Below are 15825 nucleotides of genomic sequence, written 5' to 3'. Positions count from 1 at the left end.
TTATATCTTTATTATTATTTCCAGACAGACTGTATCATATTAAAACACATACACATACTCACGGTTCAGGCATGTTAGTCGATACTCCACTCTGTTAGAACCTCATTACAATTGTCTTAATGTCCAACTACATCTTAAGTTGCAAGTGGTTTTGTATTCAGTTATGTGATTAACTGTAGCCACAAAATAAAATTTCACAATTATATTAACAAGATTGTAGATAATACGAAGTATGTCCCTACTAACATATAGGTAGGTATTTGGTATATCTAATGTAGATGTAATTGGACATTAGTAACTACTTTTTGATACCAGTATGATCGCCGTTCATTTGTTACAAGATACATCCATATTCATAGTATACACTACGTATAGACATGTTCAAAAGTACTCAAGTGTTACTTACTTTGTTTTTGAATGGGTCTGGAGGTTTTTTCGATAAAAGACCTCAATATTTCGATTTTCATTTGATTTATAAAAATTAACAAAACAGTAGAAAAACCATCAAAACGTTCTTCCATAAAAATAGTACGTCTGATGACCTGCTAGAGAGCTGTGCGCTTCGAGGAAGATCGTGTAACTCCTCGGCCACGAAACGAACGCTCCGACCGTCCACGCACGACGTAGACGCCGACCTCCATACATCGGTTAACACAAATGCATGGGGGTTGGCGTTAGCGTCAAGCGTGCACGATCGGAGCGAGCGCTCTGGGGCCCTCTGGATAATTAGAATGTCAGTTTGTGTTGGTTAGTCGGGCGATGACCCTGGCGTCAGTCACCTGTGGAATTGGTGTCGCCGGAGCCGCGGCGCTGGTGTGCGCGGCGCACGCGCTCGTAGTGGTGCCGGCGCGGATCCCACGTCGAGTGCGCGTTCACTGTGCCACACTACCCGTTAGGAACCACGACTACGCAAGGATCTGAGCTTCGCCGCTTACGACGTGATTCAAGAAATTATTATGATTTGAAGAAATTATTATTATGGTGTCGCAATTTTTGGTAGGCGAGCAAATTAATGGGCTCCATTGAATTCAGCTGCAAGCGTATCTATGGTGCTTAAAGGCGATGTCTCTTTTTGATATTAGTCATTGAATGAAAGAATGCTTCTATATCCTAATCATTATTTACATCGAAATCCGCCTTCCATCATACGCCTGCCGAGATCTCCCGGGTGATCATGAACTAATCTGTCTTTTAAGACTTAGAGAAACAAGCCACGCGGTGATTTTATTGAAACCCAACAAAATATCTGAGATCTTTAATGGTCTACCATTTTGATCGTTTTACTATCACGATCTCGTATTTTCGCGATTTAGGATCAGGCGCAATACGTAAGCGGCGAAGCAGAACCAGAAACCATTTGCTACATCCGCGTCCAAGCTCGAGCCAAGGGTTGGCCTAAAATAAGCTTGATCCATGCGATTTGTCGTGGCTCTTTTGAACGCATGCGGTCCGATAGCATCTCGTGAACTAATATAAACTTTATCACAATGCACAAAGATGCAATTTCAATTGTGTATAATCGCGGTCAATTCAAAACCAGAAAGATGCTATCGAACTATTAAAACAATATAAAAAGCGTGCCCGATGTAAAATAAACACATCGAACAGACAAAAATAGATTTGTTCTTACGTACATGGCTAACAAAGATTCATATCGATGAATTAATTAAAAAATATGTATATTTTTAATAAAAATACTTAACGATTGATCTTTGTTAACCACATTGAATATTGTCGTGCATTAAAGAAATGTGTATAATTTAATATTAAGATTATCCTCAGGATATCATATCAGACATAAATATTTATCGAGGTCGGCGAAATTGGAACCATGCAGGTTAACAGTAAACAAGTTTCTTTAATTAGATGTTTAAGATAAATGAATTTTGTTTCATTAATGCACGAACTTGTCATAATATCATAATTAAGGGGGACACCATAATGGGAAGAATTAAATAATAAACAATAGGGGATGAACAGACATAATGACAACGGACGACATCTACGCATTTTGAAATGTTAATAGGTACCGTCACCCACCTTGTCACCTATGCTAAAACCATTGTTTTAAATTATAAATTAGGAATATCTAGGCAAGAAATAGCGAAGAGAGAAATTCGTGCAGATAGGTTCATAATAATCTGAAATCATTTACTTACCCATTTAGTTTTAGTATATTTTGATAGAGTGAATTTACTTTGATGAGTTGAGATGAGATGAAGAGTGTTTTAAAAAATATTATCAAATATGTGTCAAAGATCCAAATAAGAAAAGTGCGTATTGATAATTTTAAATTTAGTTAGGCACTGAACTGAAGAGGTTGCGACCGTGCGTATAGGTAGTTTCGTGGAAAGCAATCTTCCCTTGAATAAATTTACGGTTAAGATTCACTTGTTTTTAGCCCGTAAAAACCGTTTAAACCGTAAAATTAACCTTTAGTACCGTTTGGTAACTAAAAATTGGTAACCAGCTTCGAAACGTGAAAGAAATACCAAACTGGGTATCTTGATTCCCATTCTGTAGCTGGTTACGAAATTTTGGTTACCAAACGGTACTAAAGGAAAATTAATATTTAATGTTAGTATGTCTCACAACAGTTTGAATTCGATTCCCTGTCCCTTTTCAACTTTACAGGTTGTTCTTTTGTATCTGTAAGAGAAGGATTATATAAATGGCGATGTCTTTATGGTTGTGTGCGTGTACTCACTGATGACAGCCTGTCGCTTGACGCGGTCGCAAGTGTTGTAGTTGGAGCCGGGCACGGGGGGCAGCTTGCGGTTGGGGGGCGCGATGTAGCCGAGCTCGTCGCGCAGCCCCCCGCGCTTGTCCAGCGTGCCGCCGCCGCCGCCCATGGCCGCTTGCGACGCGTTGTACACGGCGTCGTCTGGGGCGAGGACTTTATTAGCATGGCGTAAGGTTCATTTTACTGCAGGTTTCAAATTTAAATTGTCTAGGTGGTTTTGTAAAGTTCCAGAGTAGGTGGGGAGATGTTCGGATTATATTTATAGCTTAAATTAATTTATCTAAAATATTTATAATCAGTGAACATATTTCCCCGAATACCTTACTTATTTTCGTCAGAATAAGTACAAACCAAAATTGTTTTATTATTTGGATTGATACCCTATTACTGCTTGTTATTTATCTTATAGATAAAGCAATTATTCAATTTAATTGAACGCTTATATGTATTTTGGATTCGATTCAGAAAACTATAAAATATGTTATAAGGTTGCAAATATGTAGGTAAGTGTTCTAGGAGTTCTAGTTTTGACTATACATATAACTTAAAACTCCAGTGTGGAGCGTTATAAGTATAGGTGCTTAAACTGACATTAAATGATTTTGCAAATGATATAAAACGATGACTTTCAAATAATAAAAATAGGTTGCCACATCTAGATAACATAACGATAAACAAGGTGGATACATGATGGCTAGCAACAATAATTTGATTGGAACTTAAAATAATTCCAAGTAAGACGTTAATTTTAAATGATAATTCAGATTGACGAGGGTTACGTGATAGTCATACTGAATTAATAGGTATACATACTTTAATCATTGTTTAATTTAGCGTGACCTCCACTTCGTCTTATCTTTAGTGAGACCTCGAATCTTCAAAAAAACTGGTAAGATTTGTTTGCGTCTGACTATAACGTAACATATCAGTCAACTTCACAATATGCCATAAACAACATATGAACAGAACAACAGCATTTAAATGTTTCAATTTGAACTTTCGATCGAAATGTAACAAGGACGACAATTCAGCTTACAAGACTGCTCTATATTATAAATACGCTGTTATTGACATTTGTGACTGGATGTGATGATAAAAACAAGAGATGAAGCGTCGCTCCATGCATACATACAGTCGTACACGTCCTTCTGACCTCGCAGGCGGTGCGGCGTGTTCCTCCTAGCCAGCGTCAGGCAAATCACCACCACCCCCACTACGAACACCACTATAGTCGCCAGAATCGGCACCAAAACCTCGGGCTCCAACCACGCTTTGATCCAAGGCGGCAGCTCCTTTCCATCACCAGCATTGCCTGGGAGAGGCGCGACGGTACCTTTAAAAGAAAGATTACTTTTGTATACCTTTGTGGTGATCTCTGGTGCCTTTAACAACGCAAACGACGACGATAGCGATGATGATAACCAAGATGGCCGCGACGACGGGCACGATCAGGTTGAGGTGCGACAGGATCAGTTTGATCGTCTGCTCAGGGGTCAGCGACCCGTCGCCGACCTCGCGCACGGGCGCGATCGTACCTGAAATGCAACGCAAATTGTTAAAAGATATGCGCAGTGTTGCTTTCTCGCTTCCACTTATAAGGCGAGAGAGCAACGGTGCGAGACATACCTTACGTTTGTAGGTATAGGATAAAATTGTACTGCTCAATCCGCCTCAAAGATTACGTAGACAAAGAACCGACTAAATCGTCGGGTTTTCTCTGCGCAATCGGCGATAGAGTAGATTATTGCAGTGAATATTGAAAATCATGGTAAGCGATGCATTTCAGGTACGAATTTATACAATTTATGATATGATAAATGAAAACTTCTATGAAACTACGTGATTCTAAATTAAATACATACGATATAGGTACGTTTACCACGACAAAGTCATATCCACACTATCACCTCAAACGCGGTATGGAACGCAAAGTAAGACGCCTAGTCATAATATAATTGCAAAAACAATGTTTTGTAAAACTACCCTATTGTCGGCACCCCACCCATTAGTCCTAAAATAAGGTTAAAAGTCCATCAAAGGTGGCTTCCCTACAACAATATGTGCCATGGACTCTTCAGGCGGCTAATAAGTACTTGGCGGGTAGCATAGGTGGCTGGTACTCTTTAGTGCCAATGATTGGTTGATCAATTTGAAATCAACTCTATTTCCTACACTATAGGTTTAAATTTCACTGGTAAATTTTGCATTTTTCATTTGTATGGCTAGGTCTTAGGAGCATATCAGTAGTTTTAATTCAATTTATGTACTTCATTTACTCGTAATTCTACTCACTTTACATTTAAGTGCCCGCTGCATGTCGCTTGCCAATTTAAAATAAGTTTTTTACTTATTTATATAAAAAATTACATTGAGGTAAAGGGGTACCCTTTATCTATTGTTCATATGGACGATTCCCGCGTCTACAGTGCAATAGCGCCTATTTGCAACCAACAAAGACGTCCCTTTTTCTTGCAAACCGGCACAAATACTTATATTAAACTTCCTCGAAAAAAAAGAAAGTATTTTCTACTTGCGACCATGAGCGATTTACAGGACACGGTTTTATGAAATAAATAAAAAATAACACACATGACACATTTAATATTTTTATTAGAAGCACCAAAACCAATTAGCCACAAATATAAAGTTATAATATAAATAAAGGAAAAGTGTTAAGCAAGCTACATAGAGAAAAGCAATAAGCAGAAAGTAAAGTTTTACAAGAAAAAACAAATGCACAACGAAGAAATGCAAATTAAGCGTAAGGCCTCAGTTACACTTGTAAGTTTTACTTACGTAAGTAGGGACAAAGCTATTTGTTAGAATGAGATAACGATATTCATCTCTCATTCTGTAGTATAGCCGTGTCCCTACTTACGTAAGTAAAACTTACAAGTGTAACTCAGGCCTAAAAGAAGAAAATAACATAAAAAATATATAGGTGCCTACAAATATAAAGACCCAACCTAACATCTACCTTTCTTACCTACCCAATTTCAAATAAAATAAAATGTTTTTTTTTATAAGCCGTGTTTTAAAAATCCCTACGAATTATGAACGAATTCAGATTCCTCTAAATATTTTATTTTTTAGTATAATAAAAGTATTAATGTCCCATCACCTAGCAGTCGATATCCTAATATCGGGTTTAGACCGTCTATGTAGTTTGTATTGTAGCTATGAGTAAACCTACTTAAATAAAATAATTGTTATTCATGTCCTTCAAAATTAAACAAAAACAATTATAAAATGTTTAATAATTATGTTGTCTTTATCAACAATTGCGATATACTATATAGTTCTATTTAAAGATCGATTAGTTTTTTCTTTTCTTACGAAAAAAATCTAAAAAAGTTGACTTTTACTACACTATTTCTTTTAACAAAAGTTTAACATAAATAGTTAAAATTAAACTGTTGATATTTGTTGCGGATGTTTATATGACAGTTCAAACTACATGAAGATACGTTCTGTTATTGTCGTGGTATAGGTACGGTTAGCCAGTAGGTTCTAGTTAGTGAATCGTACCGCCAGTCATGGTGAGCGTGGCGAACTCGTACTCGGCGACGTTGAACCCGGCGTTGTTGTGCGCGGTGATGCGGAGCACGTACCACGTCGCGGGCTCCAGATCTGCAAGACACGGTTTATGAATGTGCACACTAATTTGCACCTTATGTCTTTGAGATAAAGTTGAGAAACGTGTTTGAGATTTAAAAAAAATGTATCATCACGCTCCGCGATCGTTGCGCCATTTAGGGTCCTAGCTAAATTGGTGGTTCAAAACAAACGCTGCAGAATTTCCAATTTAGCAAGAACCCTAACTGGCATAACAATTCCGTGTGGTGACTGTACAGTAAATTGGATTAGATGAATATTGATGTTTTTGGGAGAAAGTACGAATAAGGTGGTCTTATCATTTAGTATTTGACGTAAATTTACATTTTATTAGAAACATACCGAGAACGACGAAGTTTCCGCCTGGTTTCACAGCGTTCGAGATCTGATTCCATTCAGCAGCTCCCCTATTGAAATAAAACATTAATTAGTAATTTTAACCCACCCAGACATCCCTACCTACCCAGTATTTAAACCCAGTTCATTCATTCCGAGGTTTTAAGTCCATGTCTTTAAAAGGTATTTCACAAAAATAAATAGCACAGATCAATAAATAGAGAACTGGGTAGGTGAAAAGTCAAAGTCTATATACGTTTAATATGTTACACAACGAAGGCCACAAAAATATCTGACACGATCTTATTTGCAGAGTCATAAGAGCGTGACACATATTTTTTCGGCCTTCGAAAAGTAACAAATTATTGTAGGTGACTGTACCACTTGAGTTATGTAAATACTGAATTATGCTTACTTCTTCTTGTTCTCAACGACGAAGTGGCTCATGGGGCAGCCTCCGTCCAGCCACTGTTTCAAATGCAGGGTGACGCTGGAGGAGCCCACCTCGATGAAGTCGGCGGCGCGCGGCACGGGCGGCTTGGAGCCGCGGGTGCGGGCGATCACCACGTCGGACGCCTCGCCCGTGCCGATGCTGAAATGAACATATCATATAGCTACACATACGTTTAAATTATCATTCAATATTATACAGGGTGTTACTGACCATAAACTGAGCTACTTTTATTATGGCACGAACCCCGACATCCCGAAAATAATTTTTACGTTTTCATACATTTGGCTGATCAGATGTCGACCTTTTCTATGGAAAAGCCAAATCTTTTTCCCCGATTTTAGGGTTTGTCCCATAGTAAAAGTAGTTCAGTTTAGCGAGTAAAATCAAGTCCTGGAATTAAAGCCCCAAGTTCAGACACATACTATATAACACTTATTTGTGACGTTTTAAAAACGAGCATAGACCATGTTGTTTCGCCAGTATAAGTATAAAAGCAGGATTGCAACGACTTAGCCTGGCCAGAATAGAACAATGCACCGTTATCGTGCCATTCGGAAAACCGATCGCGATGAATAAATAGTACGTTTCCTGACATAAGTATCCACTTTACTATACAATTACTTAGTATGGCAACGTGGCTATGGGTACTTAAGTTGCGGTACGACCGTATTATGCACATGACTAATTATTCTTCCGAAACTGGATCGCATCTGAACTGGACGTACCTTAATGTTGGGAAAGCATACTTAATAACAAACCGGGTGTATTACATTCTAAGCTTTTGACTAGTTTTGACGGAATATGCCAATGCGGTTAAGGGTAACATTCCATTTCTGACCGCAGCTGCACTACTAGTACGAACGCGTTGGTGTTTGTAATGATATTTAATATAGGACAAAAATTAGAAATAATTTGCTAACGAAGCACAAACTAAATGTCTGACGCCGATAGTTAAATTCAGCGTTAATTGATAATCCGAAGATTGCAGGTTCGAGTCCTGTCACGGTCGCCAGATGTAATGGTCACGCGAATCACTGAAACGATTTGTTAACAAAGCACAATTTTATTTACAGAGAAAATTTACAAGAATTTAGGTGTTGATTTTATGAGGATGTTTTTCAGAAAGACATGGCAACGTATTCAACTATTTACAATGACAAGGTTGTAGAATAAAATAAATAATATTCAAAATATAAACCTAAATGAACCTCTTTACAGTAGTTAGAGCAGAATACGTCACAGTGTTATTGTCAATTTTCATAGTAAAATGAATCGTAGTGCTGGGGTCGTTGGAAATGGACTGTCACCTTAAATTATAAACCGAATGTAAAAATCAACAGTTGGTTACCCATTGTATGCCGTAACGTAGAGTTGGTATCTAGAGCCGCAGAACAAATTTTCCAAGGTGTAAGTGTCAGTGTTGCTTGGGATCTGAAATAAGAAGTCATTTTCATTTCTTTAATAAAAATACTAAAGTAACATAGATGGATAGAATACTCTTTATTGGCACACCTCAGTAAAAAGATACAAAAGAAAAGAATACAACAACATAAGGGATTCAAGCGACATAATTCACTTAGGTATCTTTAAGTACCCACAGATAATCTGTCTGATGGAGCAATAAAAACTAAACAGCATTCCGTATTAGGGTGGAGCGTCGTTGTATGGAAAAAAATAAAAATTCGATTATCAATGTGGAACCGGTACCAAAAGTTGCAGTTTGTCAAGTAGATTATAGTGATTATAAAAATTTTCAAAATCAACACTACTTTTAGCCCTCTACTCGGCCGCTAAAGAAATTAATAAAGGTAAATTTTCATCAATTATTAAAATATACCATTTCACTAATATGTGTACATTTTATTGAAATTATATAATACTTAATAAGCGTATAATAAGTTATTACCAAAATTTTAGCGCATTTTTCAATATTTATAAAATAATATTATTTCAAAATTTCATATTAAACAGCAATTTCATGAAAAACATGGAAAATGCTACAGTGTAAAAAAATTATATGAGTTATTTTTTTTAGACATTCTTGTGTCAAAGTAACGATGTTATTGATTACGAAAAGTATCATTTTACTGCAAAAAAACGGTTACTTATATGTTTAAGTAAGCGTCCAATTTCGCCCTTCGGCTTCGCTTACACCCTTTTTGGGTCATGTTCACACGTATGTCAGGCATATATATACTTATACTAGTATTCTTTTTATTATCTTATCATGTTCAAAATAGTTTTCACGATTCTGTTATGGGTTGAGAACTCCAATTTGTGCACAATATCCGGGTTAAAGGGCATTTTCCATAAAACCCCTATTTACGTGGTTTTACCATGTCATAAAAATATACGTTATAAACAAAAATAAGTATAGGAATCGAGTATATCTGTAAGAAATAGTACATTATTGCAGAGGCCGGGAAAGGGCAATTCGTGGATGAGTTTCGATTTTCCGACAAAGAAGACGAATCCACGAATTGCTATTCCTGCCGAGGCATATATAGTGCTTTTCTCCAAACATGCGAGGAAATAAGCTAAAATAATTATTATTTAACCATCAAGCATCACTCAAATCAAACCTTCACATCCAAAATGTCAAAAACAATTTCCCTCTCTAATTAATTTTTAAAAGTTAAAGTTACAAACTTATTCTGCCATTCAGTATTCGTTCATTCAATATAATTGTGCAATATAGTTGGTCAAACCAACTTTTCAGTCAGTAAGAACCAGGAAAACTATACGCATCCTTTTCTTTTGGGTGCTAGTACTAGTGTAAGACAAAGATAATATGATTCTCTTTGTCTATGTTTGAAATGAGAAAGTCCTTTGACAAACTATATAAGCTTTATGAACACGGATGAGATTTAAAAAACATATAAAAATAATCTTTGATTTTATTAAGCAGTATTCGCACGATCATACACGTGAAATGATAGCTGATCGGGTCGTGTAGAAGCGGCTCGCGGCAATAATAATTGGCCGTTTGCGTTTTTTATTATTAAAAAGTAAAAAACACTACAGTAATAAGTTATTACTGTAGTGTTTTTTTACTTCCCGTCCGCTAGAACAGGACAGCGATAGTTTGATGTTTTTTAATTAGAGTTTGACATTAACGAAGAACTTCCCGTAGTATTTTTGCTACAGTAAGGTGAACATTTCCGAGCATATTGGAGAAAAAGATGTTATTCAATGAATAAAACTTGTTTTAAAAAAATAAGCATAAATTAAATTTATTAAAAATATACATATATTGCTATATATAATCGAAGAGTAGAGGGCTAAAAGTATATACCAATATTTTTTTTATTATTTTTCCCTTAAATAATAAAAAATTAGACATCCTTTTAGAGGGGTTCCATTGCTATATTCAAGAATTTTGGATTTCGCTCCACCCTATTCCGTATGGCTAATAGGACGACGTAAGTGAAAGCAAGAAATTCTATGAAAATAATAAGTGTTACTCGATTCGTGACATAATTTTAAAAATAGAATTAGGGTAATTCGCCTGTAACTGGCCACTTTTAGTAACTGGCTACCCCAAACCAAAAATGAATTCTGTTCACCTATAAATAGAATTCATTTTAGTATAAGGTGGCCAGTTATTGAAACTTTATACTAAAATGAATTCTGTTTATAGGCGAATAGAATTCATTTTTAGTTTAGGGCGGCCAGTTACTAAAAGTGGCCGTTACTGCCGAATTACCCTATTCTAATTTTGGTGGAAATATAATAGTTGAAGCACAGAATAAATTAGTACTAGGTACAGGAAACTCACTCTCTAACAAAACGCGTCTGTTACGATCAGCACAGATATGGCCGCTAGGTGGCGACAGCGCCACGCGCGGCTTATAGCTTTCCCCAAAATTGGGGTGGAACGGATGTACTTTTAGCTACCTGTAGCAAAGCGATGAAATCGCGGAGTGAGCCACGCCTGGTTGAAGTTATACCTGTACAGTTTCCCAATCTCCGAACTCTTGTTTGTAGTGTATGGTGTAGCCGGCAGCCGGGGATTGGTCCGCGTTGTCGGAGGGCTTCAGCCGAAGGGTGAGCGACGACACAGAGGAGGAAGCGATGCTCAGTTGCGGGGGGAATGGTGGGGCTGTAAAATAAAAAAGCAGGTTAGGAAAGTATAGAGTAAAATGACTTGGCATGGCAGACAGTAAAACACCTTTTGTGTGAATGTCACGCCCTCGCTAGACAAAGAATGAAGGACTTTGGAGCAGGATATCTGGAACCAAAGGATTTTAAAACGCTATGAGCTTCATCATCCGGCACATGGATATGGTAGGAAAAGCTCTTGAGTAGTTGACGGATCTTTTCTAGGGGTAATTGCACGGGCCAAGGGCAAGGGCCCACGAAAACAATAAGATAAGTTGTCTTGGCAGCAAAATAAACGCCTTGGCAACAAGAGACATCAACTGATTTAATAAGAATTACATGTAAATGATTCCTATTTTTGCATGATTCAAAAAACATGAGATTTATCACTTTCAACCATAGAGGTGCAATAATACACGGTGTAACATGAGTAAACCGAATAATTTTAACAGCGTATTCCTGATCATATTTAGAGACAAAAATGTCGTATAAACTTTTTTGAAATTCGCCTAGTTTCAGAGATATTATTAATTAAAAAAAAAAACAAATTTTTATTGTTACATAGTGTAAAAGGCCTTTTTGATGGTGATGTTGCTGCTATGGGACGTAGTCTAAATATCCTTATTGATAAATGTCAAAAAGTGTCAAGTTACACTTTGCAAAAAGTAGGTGCTACGAAAAAAAATTTAAAAATCAATGTTAAGTGACATGTTTACCAATAACATTTATTTTTTATGTACAAATACATTCAAAAAATTGAAAAAACGGAACAAAAAAAATTTTTTTTTTTGGCGAGATTGACCTAAACTCATATTACACTTATTACTTCTTTTGACCTCAGAAATGCGTGGTTAAAATTATTCGGTTTCCTCATGTTACACCGTGTATAGAGATGACACGGGGCAGGGACCAAACGACCGAACAAGATGCACTTATGGAAATTTCAGTAGGAGTAGCAGAGAAAGCGGTATTATTGCTTGTCCTTGTCACAGTCTCACTTTTTGTTTTTCACCAAAAATTTAGTATGGTTTATGGTGGGCAACAAATAACCCGACCGAATTACGTAGATTGTTTTTGGTATGTTTGTCAGGAATGTTAAAACGTGTTTTTAATATTGTCGCTTTGCGTATGTTTTGCCCCTCACGGAGGCACGCGGATAGCTCATCTAAGTAATATTAGGTCTATGCTTTCAACAAATTTTGTGTTCAGATCATTCCCAACTGGATTCTGGAATTTTTACTCTGAAATCTGTGTAAATAAGAGAGACCATGAGGAGGATATTTACCGAGAACTGAGAGTGTGTGTGTGACGGTGTCCGTTCCGAACTGGTTGTCGACATGGCAAGAGTACTCTCCGGCATCCTCGCGGGCTACCCCGGCGATCTGTAGGGAGCCTTCGGGCAGTTGACGGACGCGCTCGGACGCTTCTAGAGGCTGACCCTTGATCTGTAAGGAAAACGGTTCACATGTTTGCATGAGCTTTTACAGTACAGATGGTGCTACTTTACCGCACTGGTGCGGTAATTAGCACATTACGTAACTATTTCGAAAATTTTAATTACCTTATATACTGTAAAATGTTGTACGATACACGTACGAATAGGTAGAGGTAGATGCGGGTAGGTAGGTAGGACTCGTGTCGATTTATCGCCACTTGTTTCGAATTTCCTATTTTTCGCACTTGTATCTTAAATAACTATAATCATCGTTTTATCCTAATTCCTAAAGGCTTTTATTTACTAAACATAGGTCCCGTTTTCTTTTCAAAAACTGCTTACAATTTAGAGTCCACTTAATAGGGATGGATGGTATTAAATTACTGGTCTTACCTTCCAGATAATATTGGGAGGCGGCACTCCAACAGCGAGGCACGGCAGCTTCACATCTTCCTTGTACGTGGCGGTGAACGATTCGTCGAACGAGGCGATCTTGGCGGGCACTGGGACACGAAACATCTTGGTATGAAATCTAAAGTATCTAATTAGAAAATTTTATAAATTCGCCCTGATAAATGGCTTTACAAAATTATCGTATTGGCGCAGTCTGGTAGGATGTCTAATGTTTAAGAGTAATGTCTCAATAATGTATCTCTTTCTTTAAAGCCTTTACATTTTTACAAGACAGAATACTGTATATTCCCTACAATGATTTTGGGTCAAAGGTCAAAGGGTTAAAGGTACCTTAGTAACAAGCAAGAAGACGTTATTATAAAGATGCTTGAAATTAAATACATAATTTTCGCGAGTTTGTATATCTTGATAAGATACCCGGAGTAGTAGTCAAAGTTAAATAAAGTATAGGTACCTTTGTCGCTAGGGCTGCAGGAGGCGGTTCCCGACGGCTGTCCCTCGCCAATGATGGTGGAAGCGGTCACCCAGAAGTCGTACCGGCCGGCCTTTAAGTCAGTCGCCGAGTAGCTGGTCTGTGATGCAGGTACCTGAAATCATACATTTTAGTTTCAGTCAATGTGTCACGTTATAAATGTATATTATCCGTAGATACTCGTACAAAACAGTCCAGGGAATGTTATTTTTCCAATCGGCGTAGACTTTATTGGCTCGCTTCTTGTCGCTTAATAAGCAACATAAGGAGAAGCGCCTTCTCTGTGCAATGTTGTTGTTGTCCTAAGGCACCCCAGAGGTGCAAAGGGCCTTCTCAAGCTCGCGCCACGCCTTCCTATCTTCAGCGACCGCTCTTGCCTCGCTTCAGCTCAACCTCTCTCTCTGTCTGTGCAATGCTTTGAGTATTTTATGAACTGTAGTACCTATTGGATTGTATTTATTCGGTCTGCTCTCACCGTCAGTCAATAATTACCTTGTTAGGATGCGGCTCAGCGTTCTGCGCTTGCGTGTAAACGTTGTAGTGCGTGACGACGCCGTTAGGCTGCGCGGGCGCCCGCCACGACACCAGGATCGAGTCCGGGCCCATCACTAGCGCCTTCACCGCACGAGGGGCCTCGGGTACTGAACAGAAAATGCATTAGTCATACAATAGTTAACGATGTGTTCTGAGTTTAGATGTTGCATATCAAGTAAGCGGCTGGAGCACCTGGCAATTACCAGATACACAGATTTTAATACGCTACTAAGGTCCAGTTGCACCAACCACATTAAACAGACTGATTAACGTCAAACAGCAGAGAAATATGAAATTTCCCATGCAAATAAATTTAGCTAACGCTTTAACGGAGACACTCGGTTTGGTGCAAGCGACAATTAAGTCTCGTAGTGTAATTCAATATTTACTACAAGAAATTCTATCAGATCAACGTCTCGTCTCATCTCCAATGTAAATTACGATTATTTGTATAAGTACCGTCTTGTTCAGTCTGGCAGTGAATGGGTGCAGATCGGACGCCATCGCCTCCGTTGGTCGTCGCGAGCACTTCCATTGAGTAGTTCGTGAACTTCTTCAGTCCGTGGAGAATAGTCTCGCTGCTTGCCGTGATCTTGGTGTCCTTTGTCTTCTCATCTATAAGGAAAAACAATATTAGCATTTGTCTTTTTTTGTTTCTTTACACAAAAATGTCGATTTAACATAGGATCTAACTGATAAAAACCAAAGAACCTCTTGGCAACTGACCCAAGATTATCTAGAAAAATACTGCATTTAAAACGTCGTAACCTTATTTTTGACATGAGATGGTGGGTGGTGAGTGGCTGACATGAGAATTAGTCAGCCTCGAAGGCAGAAAAAACAGTTGCTGTTATTTCTAAATGGCACACCCAGAAAGTACAGGGGCGGAGGTAATCATTTACTTACCGTACCACGTGTCGCTGGGGCCATACACGACCTTGTAAGCCTTAATCAGTCCGTTGGCAGCCGCAAGAGGTGGTGAGACCCAGGAGACCCGGATGGTTTGCGCAGTCAAAGTGGTGCAGAGAACGTCTTGTGGTGGGGCTGAGGGTGCGCCTTCAGCGGTGTACGCGCGGGCTTCCTGTGACACGGGACCGGAACCCATCTTGTTGAATGCCTGAACTACTACGGCGTATTGGTGGAATGTTCTGGGGACAAAAAGACCGTGAGGAATTTGATCGAGGTGTAGATATTTACTGGCTTATTGTATCTACCTACTATGAGTACGTGTTTTCATGTTGACACTTACTTCAGATTCATGATATCGAGGTGGTGCTCCTTGCCAGATTCTTTGGAAATGTCGACGGTTTCGAAAACGAATGACTTGTTGCTTGATGCCAGTTTGTAGCCAACGTAGTACCTGCAAGATAACATTACATTTTAGAGAATACTTAGCAGAATATTACTTTAATTAGGTGCAAATGTCAAGAATATCACTTACCCCTGTAGTTCACCGTTCCAGTCCTGTGATGGGGGAGGCTTCCAGGTGACTCGCAGGGTGTGCTTGTCATGAGCGTCAACCTTCACGTCTTGTGGCGGGCCAGTGGGTGCCTCCTCAGCAGTGATGATGGTGACGGTTTCCGAGGGTTCGGAGGTGCCCAGCTCGTTCTCAGCGACGATGCGGATGTGGTAGGCGGTAGCGGGGCGGAGGCTGAACACGCCGGCTTCGGTCGAGTCGCCGGGGACCAGTACCCTAAATTACACAACAGCATGAGACTTAG

The 15825-nt window shown here is 38.6% G+C and overlaps 1 protein-coding gene across 8 annotated transcripts in view; it reads right to left on the bottom strand.

Annotated features, from left to right (window-relative positions):
- LOC134679980 (cell adhesion molecule Dscam2) overlaps nucleotides 1-15825 on the bottom strand; it is a 106236-nt gene that overhangs the window by 10092 nt on the left and 80319 nt on the right. For 5 of the 8 annotated variants that reach the window (XM_063538975.1, XM_063538982.1, XM_063538998.1 and 2 more), the window contains 16 exons: nucleotides 15546-15797; nucleotides 15354-15464; nucleotides 15011-15252; nucleotides 14564-14719; nucleotides 14063-14211; nucleotides 13553-13685; nucleotides 13078-13187; nucleotides 12535-12694; nucleotides 11099-11250; nucleotides 8497-8579; nucleotides 7110-7286; nucleotides 6701-6765; nucleotides 6272-6373; nucleotides 3876-4076; nucleotides 2708-2884; nucleotides 780-875 (listed from right to left, as the gene is read on the bottom strand). In XM_063538975.1, coding sequence (XP_063395045.1) covers nucleotides 780-875; nucleotides 2708-2884; nucleotides 3876-4076; nucleotides 6272-6373; nucleotides 6701-6765; nucleotides 7110-7286; nucleotides 8497-8579; nucleotides 11099-11250; nucleotides 12535-12694; nucleotides 13078-13187; nucleotides 13553-13685; nucleotides 14063-14211; nucleotides 14564-14719; nucleotides 15011-15252; nucleotides 15354-15464; nucleotides 15546-15797 — 2366 coding nt within the window. Of the gene's footprint in view, nucleotides 1-779; nucleotides 876-2707; nucleotides 2885-3875; nucleotides 4077-4104; nucleotides 4279-6271; nucleotides 6374-6700; nucleotides 6766-7109; nucleotides 7287-8496; nucleotides 8580-11098; nucleotides 11251-12534; nucleotides 12695-13077; nucleotides 13188-13552; nucleotides 13686-14062; nucleotides 14212-14563; nucleotides 14720-15010; nucleotides 15253-15353; nucleotides 15465-15545; nucleotides 15798-15825 lie in introns of all 8 variants that reach the window. The other 3 variants (XM_063538970.1, XM_063538963.1, XM_063538991.1) reach the window with 3 other exon arrangements.

This window comes from Cydia fagiglandana, chromosome 1 (genome assembly GCF_963556715.1).
Source record: "Cydia fagiglandana chromosome 1, ilCydFagi1.1, whole genome shotgun sequence".
NCBI classification, from domain to species: Eukaryota; Metazoa; Arthropoda; class Insecta; order Lepidoptera; family Tortricidae; genus Cydia; species Cydia fagiglandana.
This window is presented reverse-complemented; position numbering and strand designations above follow the sequence as displayed.